The sequence below is a fragment of the Babylonia areolata genome, chromosome 2 (assembly GCF_041734735.1).
Source record: "Babylonia areolata isolate BAREFJ2019XMU chromosome 2, ASM4173473v1, whole genome shotgun sequence".
NCBI lineage: Eukaryota > Metazoa > Mollusca > Gastropoda > Neogastropoda > Buccinidae > Babylonia > Babylonia areolata.
The window spans coordinates 217,160-225,000 of record NC_134877.1 but is presented as its reverse complement, the minus strand read 5'-3'; the positions used below and the strand labels follow the sequence as shown (position 1 = coordinate 225,000).

General features: G+C 46.8%; 1 protein-coding gene across 2 annotated transcripts in view; it reads left to right on the top strand.

Moving 5' to 3' along the window:
• Positions 1-7,613, top strand: part of LOC143296210 (uncharacterized) — a 40,027-nt gene extending 32,414 nt beyond the window's left edge. For both annotated transcript variants that reach the window (XM_076608039.1, XM_076608031.1), the window contains exon 3: positions 6,648-7,613. In XM_076608039.1, the coding sequence (XP_076464154.1) occupies positions 6,648-7,580 (933 nt within the window). In that variant the 3' untranslated portion in view covers positions 7,581-7,613. The remainder of the gene's footprint in view (positions 1-6,647) is intronic.
• Positions 7,614-7,841: the final 228 nt, after the last annotated feature.

The following is a 7,841-nucleotide window of genomic DNA, read 5'->3' as shown; positions in this document are numbered from 1 at the left end:
TGTGACGGAGGGGTGCTGTGTGTGACGGAGGGGTGGGGGTGCTGTGTGTGACGGAGGGGTGGGGTGCAGTGTGTGACGGAGGGGTGCTGTGTGTGACGGAGGGTTGCTGTGTGTGACGGAGGGGTGGGGGTGCTGTGTGTGACGGAGGGGTGCTGTGTGTGACGGAGGGGTGGGGGTGCTGTGTGTGACGGAGGGGTGGGGGTGCTGTGTGTGACGGAGGGGTGCTGTGTGTGACGGAGGGGTGGGGGTGCTGTGTGTGACGGAGGGGTGGGGGTGCTGTTGTGACGGAGGGGTGGGGGTGCTGTGTGTGACGGAGGGGTGGGGTGCTGTGTGTGACGGAGGGGTGGGGGTGCTGTGTGTGACGGAGGGGTGCTGTGTGTGACAGAGGGGTGGGGGTGCTGTGTGTGACTGAGGGGTGGGGGTGCTGTGTGTGTGACTGAGGGGTGGGGGGTGCTGTGTGTGACGGGAGGTGTTGGGGTGTGGGGGTGCTGTGTGTGACGGAGGGGTGCTGTGTGTGACGGAGGGGTGGGGGTGCTGTGTGTGACGGAGGGGTGGGGGTGCAGTGTGTGACGGAGGGGTGCTGTGTGTGACGGAGGGTTGCTGTGTGTGACGGAGGGGTGCTGTGTGTGACGGAGGGGTGGGGTGCTGTGTGTGACGGAGGGGTGGGGGTGCTGTGTGTGTCGGAGGGGTGCTGTGTGTGACGGAGGGGTGGGGGTGCTCTGTGTGTGACGGAGGGGTGGGGGTGCTGTGTGTGACGGAGGGGTGGGGGTGCTCTGTGTGTGACGGAGGGGTGGGGGTGCTCTGTGTGTGACGGAGGGGTGCTGTGTGTGACGGAGGGGTGGGGTGCTGTGTGTGACGGAGGGGTGGGGTGCTGTGTGTGACGGAGTGGTGGGGGTGCTGTGCTTTGCTTTCTTTCTCTCATTGATTCATTCTTTCTTTCTTTACTTTCTTTTCTTTAATTCTTTCTTTACGTTCTCTTTTTCTTTCTTTTCTGTCATTTCTTTCCATTTTGTTCTTCCCTCCCTCTCCTATTCAGGCTGAAAAGCGGCTGAAGCAGCGAGGTGAGAAATTTCATTTCCCTGCACGAGGCGGGTCGTGTGTTGTCACGGGGCGGGGCTGACTTGACAACTTTGTGTGTGGGGGGACGGGGGGGGGGAGGTGTCCGGGAGGGGAGAGGGGAGTTAGGGGGACAGCGTGTGGAGGGTCAGGGGAACGGAACGGAATGATTTATGCACATATAGGCCTCAGCCCCACGTAAAGGGGTTCACATGAACATTGTACAACTCAGTGCAAGAACATAAGCATACAAGTATAAATACAGTTAACAAAACATATAATCATATTCATTTCACGAAGTAGCAATTTCTCTATGTTTTAAAGTCCTATACAAAAACAAAGAAAAATCACGAACGTCCTTACTATTGCTTGACGACATAAGTAGGCTTAATCTAAACAGAGAGGGGTGTTTGTAATATTTTGGTTTTATAAACATTTCACGAATATTTGTTAGTGCCGGGCAACAAAAGACAAAATGTACCTCATTTTCTTGGGATTCATTTCACAATGGACAGACTACATCATTTCCACTAAACGTGTTGTAGCTTGAGCGATGCGTTGTCAATTCAGATATTCCTAATCTAAACTTCGTTGTAATAAATTTCAAGTGTCTATCTATATATAGCAGCAGATAATGTTTTAAATCATGTACACTGCAGAACGTTCTATACATATCAGATCTATTGCTAGTGTGAATGTGATTATACCAAGTTTGCCATCTACAATCGATCAGCCTTTGGCGGGAAACAGATACAAAACCATTAACACAACCAACGCCCTGTTCCATCCACACAAAGCCAAATCCATATTCAAACAAAGACCAACCTTAGTTACCCAGTTTTTCCTTCCCTTATTATCTAAATCATACAACATTTTATAAGCCCTCAACGGTATTCTGTAATCTTCCATTCGTACAAGTTAAGCCAGTAGCGAATACAGTTCACAGCAGAGTTTATATATATTGGATAGCGATTTGTTTCACCATTTACAAGGTCGTTTGGCGTTCGCATATCGACTCCTAAAAATTTCTTTTAAAGCCATTAAATGAACTGATTCACAATGAAAAACAGAATTATCAAGCCCCCATAACTCAGATCTGTATTGCACTATTGGTTGTATTTGACAGTCAAAAAGCTTAATGAATGAATGAAATGAATTATTGTTCAACATATATAATCTTTTCACAACACATATCAGAGCACCTTTTGCTTTACTTGCAAGTTCCTTGCAAGCAGCACCAAAACTTAAGTGTGTTGAAAATAGAATTCCTAAACATTTATATATATTAACAACAGGCAGTGTAGCACCATCATAAAACCACCGTTCTCTCAGACTTTAATATTCCACCTTTCCGGAATACTATGATGTTACTTTTAGACATATTTACCTTTAGTTGAAGAAATGTTGTTGCACGCTGTAGACTATTTAATTGTTTGCAGGCCTATAACTGTCTCTGAAATCAAAATGACATCGTCGACTAACAGAGGAATAAATAATTCAAAAGCATCAAGTGAAAGCATAGCACCGTGCCTACCATTATTAATGACTTCTATTGCTAGTTCGTTTATAAATAAAGAAAAAAGAACAGGGCTGCATGCGTCACCTTGTTTAACCAAAAAAGTACATGTTATATAATCTGTCAGTTTGGCACCACATCCGACTCTAGCTTTAACTACATCATACATACTTTTGATACACCTGTGTAATTTACCTGTTATACCATTCTTTAAGAGAACTGGCCAAAGATTTCTATTTATGGAATCAAAAGCCATTTCAAAATCTATAAATGCTACATATAGTTTACAATTGTATGAAAATTGTTTTTGAACTATCGCTAGCAAGGTGTACATGTGGTCGATTGTTGAGTGTCCCGTCTTAAACCCTGCTTGACATTCACCTGTAATATTATTTTCTTCCACCCACTCCCGTAATCTATTATTAACTATTATTCCGAATAACTTACTACTCACATTAGTCAAAGAAATTCCTCTATAATCATTGGGGTCACTAATATCGCCTTTCTTAAAAATAGGTTGAATAACAGATTCAGCCCAGCTATCTGGATATATATCATGATCAAAAATTCTATTAAACATTCTAAAAAAAGAAAAAAAGAAAACAAAAGGACACAACCTGATCATTTGCATTCTTAAATAATTCGGCAATGATACCATCAGTTTAAACACTGATGAGGTCAGAAAGATATGTTGGTCCTGCAGAGTGGAAAGCAGAATAGCAGAGACACTCAACTTTTTGTTTAATTCTCGCTTCAGTGGGGAGCCAGTGTAGAGTGCGGAGGTAAGGAGAAATGTGATCAGTACGTGGGACTCTGAGAGTCAGACGGGCAACATTGTTTTGAAGTTTTTGAAATCGCCGAAGAATCTTATGTGGACAGCCTATGAGAAAAGAATTACAGTAGTCGATTCGTGACAGCACAAAAGCAGAACTAAGAGTTTTAGTAGTTTCAACAGAAAGGTACTGACGGATAGAGTTGATGCGACAACGTTCATAATTGACTATGCGTATCAGATTTACTGCGTGAGCATGCATGCTGAGGTTTGAGTCAAGAGTGACTCCAAGGTTCCTTGCTGATTTAGAAACTGAACTGTGGCATCACCAACCACAATAGAGTCAGGAAAAGGAGTAGCTGTGGACATTCTTGCAGAGGAAATAATCATTGCTTCAGTTCTGACATCATTTAACTTTACTTTGTTGAATGTCATCCAGGATTTAACATAGAGAATACAATCCTGCATTGACAGAATCAGACTGTACTTGGTTTGGTTCTGCAGACTTTTGTTGCTGATATCATCAGCAAAAGAGTGGTAAAGAACAGAATGACCAGAAATGACATCAGAAAGCTGAGCAGTGTACAGAACGGAGCCCAGGACAGAGCCTTGTGGTACACCATAGGTTGGATCAGACTTAAAGTTATTAACAGAGAGTCTGTGGGGTTGGATCAGACTTAAAGTTATTAACAGAGACAGTCTGTAAGCGGTTGGATAGGTATGAAGAAAAACCATTCAGAACTGTTGAGTGAATCATGTTAAAGTCTGGAAAGGAGTCTACTGTGGTCTGTTGTGTCAAACGCAGCCGACAGCCGACAGATAATGTGTTAATATCTCAACCGTTGGAACATAAATATTCATTCATATTCATTCCTCCATCCATCATTCATTCATTCATTTTCGCATTCATTCGTTCACGCATTCATTAATTCATTATCACATTCATTTATTCGTCCATTCATTGATTCTCCCTTTCTGTCTTTCTTTTCAGCCCCGTAATAACCCGTTTATTAAACCGGAGATGTGGTTGTTAACAGGTGTGGTGATATTGTTGTTGACAGGTGCGTGGTGATGTATTGACAGGTGTGCGTAGTGATGTATTGATAGTTGACAGGTGCGTGGTGATGTATTGATAGGTGTGCGGTGATGTATTGACAGATGTGTGCTGATGTATTGACAGGTGTGCGTGGTGATGTATTGACAGGTGTGCGTGGTGATGTATTGACAGGTGTGCGTAGTGGTGTGTTGATAGGTGTGTGCTGATGTATTGACAGGTGTGTCGTGATGTATTGTATTGACAGGTGTGGGTGGTGATGTATTGACAGGTGTGTGGTGATGTGTTGTATTGACAGGTGTGGGTGGTGATGTATTGACAGGTGTGTGGTGATGTATTGACAGGTATGGGTAGTGATCTATTGACAGGTGTGTGATGATGGGTTCTATTGACAGGTGTTTGGTGATGGGTTCTATTGACAGGTGTGTGGTGATGTAATGACAGGTGTGGGTGATGGTTTATTGACAGGTATGTGGTAATGTATTGACAGGTGTGGGTGGTGATGTATTGACAGATGTGTGGTGATATGTTGTATTGACAGGTGCATGGTGATGTGTCGACAGGTGTGCGCTGTGATGTATTGACAGGTGCGTGGTGATGTATTGTATTAACATGTGCGTTGTGATGTATTGACAGGTGTGTGGTGATGTATTGACAGGTGTGTGGTGACGTATTGTATTGACAGGTGTGTGTGGTGATGTATTGACAGGTGTGTGGTGATGTGTTGATAGATGTGTGGTGATGTGTTGACAGATGTGTGGTGATGCATTGACAGATGTGTGGTGATGTATTGACAGGTGTGTGGTGATGTGTTGACAGGTGTGTGGTTATGTATTGTATTGACAGGTGTGTGTGGTGGTGTATTGACAGGTGTGGGTGGTGATGTGTTGTCAGGTGTGTGGTGATGTGTTGTATTGACAGGTGTGTGGTGATGTATTGACAGGTGTGTTGTGATGTGTTGTATTGACATGTGCCTTGTGATGTATTGACAAGTGTGTGGTGATGTATTGTATTGACAGAGGTGTGTGGTGATGTATTGACAGGTGTGTGGTGATGTATTGACAGGTGTGTGGTGATGTGTTGTATTGACAGGTGTGTGGTGATGTGTTAATAGATGTGTGGTGACGTATTGACAGGTGTGTTGTGATGTGTTGTATTGACAGGTGTGTTGTGATGTGTTGTATTGACAGGGGTGGTGATGTATTGACAGGTGTGAGGTGATGTATTGAAAGGTGTGTCGTGATATGTTGTATTGACAGGTGTGTGGTGATGTATTGACAGGTGTGTTGTGATGTGTTGTATTGACATGTGCCTTGTGATGTATTGACAAGTGTGTGGTGATGTATTGTATTGACAGAGGTGTGTGGTGATGTATTGATAGATGTCTGTGATGTATTGACAGGTGTGTGGTGATGTATTGACAGGTGTGTGGTGATGTGTTGTATTGACAGGTGTGTGGTGATGTGTTAATAGATGTGTGGTGACGTATTGACAGGTGTGTTGTGATGTGTTGTATTGACAGGTGTGTTGTGATGTGTTGTATTGACAGGGGTGGTGATGTATTGACAGGTGTGAGGTGATGTATTGAAAGGTGTGTCGTGATATGTTGTATTGACAGGTGTGGTGATGTATTGTATTGACAGGTGTGTGTGGTGATGTGTTGACAGGTGTGTGTGGTTATGTGTTGACAGTTGTGGGGTGATGTGTTGACAGGTGTGTGTGGTGATGTGTTGACAGGTGTGGGGTGATGTGTTGACAGGTGTGGGGCGATGCATTGACAGGTGTGCGTGGTGATGTATTGACAAGTGCGTGGTGATGTATTGACAGGTGTGTGTTGATATATTGTATTGACAGGTGTTTGGTGATGTGTTGACAGGTGTTTGGTGATGTATTGACAGGTGTGCGTGGTGATGTATTGACAGGTGTGTGGTGATGTATTGACAGGTGTGTGGTGATGTATTGACAGGCGTGTGTGTGATGATGTGTTGACAGGTGTGGGATGATGCATTGACAGGTGTGGGTGGTGATGTGATGTATTGACAGGTGTGCGTGGTGATGTATAGACAGGTGTGTGATGATGTATTGACAGGTGTGTGGTGTTGTGTTGACAGGTGTGCGTGGTGATGTATTGACAGGTGTGTGGTGTTGTGTTGACAGGTGTGCGTGGTGATGTATTGACAGGTGTGTGGTGTTGTGTTGACAGGTGTGCGTGGTGATGTATTGACAGGTGTGTGGTGTTGTGTTGACAGGTGTGCGTGGTGATGTACCGGAACGACACGTCGTCTCCGGACCGCCAGTGCCTGGACGCCTCCACCACCTCCTGGCACATCCCCGTGTCCATCGGCAGCAGCATCGGCGCCGTGCTGGCGCTCAGCATCATCGTCCTCATCGTCCTCCTGTCCCGATGTCCCTCCATTGCCCGCCGCCACCACCACCACCACCACCACTCCAGGGCCTCCGCCTCAGAGTCCTCCAAGTACGACTCCATGACCTCCTCACGCTACCACGACGACCCCAGCGACACCACCACGCAGTGTCACGACCACGACGACGACGTCTTCTCCGACAGCTGCTGCGACAGCCACCACCACCACCCCCACCACCACCACCACCACCACCACCACCACCCGTTGGACGCCGCCGGGAGGCACTACCACCACCTCCAGCACTACCCCTACCCCCTCCCAGCGCCCTTGCACGCCCTTCCGGAGCGGCTCTTCAGCGGCAGTAGGAGCCACGCCTTCCAGGGGGCGGCGTCTGCTTGTCAGGGGGAAGGAGGAGGCTTGGTCAGCTCGCCCAGACAGGCCCACCAGGCCCATCACCACGCCCACCGTGCGCACTCCCTGGGAGCCTGTGGGCGGAGTCAATCCCTGGACAGGCGGAGCCAGTCTCTGGAGAGGCCACGTCCCCACCACGGCCGGCGGAGTCGTCTGCTGCAACTGCACAGCGCCCACCAGTCCATCCAGTCCGAGCCCGCCGCGCCCACCACCCCCCGCCCCCTCCACGTCAGCATTTCCGACCTGCCCCCTGCCGTGCACATTTCAGACCCCGATGCCCCTGTGTCCAGTCTGCTGGCCACTCCCGCCGGGGTCAGTGTGGGGGGTGGGGGCGGGGCCAGAGACAAAGGCAGCCTCAAGGACACGCCCCGGACTTTCCACATGAGCATCGATTATGACGTGTGACTGCTTCATCAACAGTAAGGTCCCTCCCCACTTCTGGGTCTGTTGAACCAAAAAATAAAAAAAATTAAATTAAAGAACAGCACCCAAGAAAAAATGGCTGTCAGCAACGTCCAGCCTCTCCAAAGTAAAATCCATGTGATTTGAAAACACGTATAAATAAAAGACTAGGCAAAGAGGCTGGTCTTTGAAAGATGTGGAGATGTAAAGACTAGGCAAAGAGGCTGGTCTCTGAAAGATGTGGAGATGTAAAGACTAGGCAAA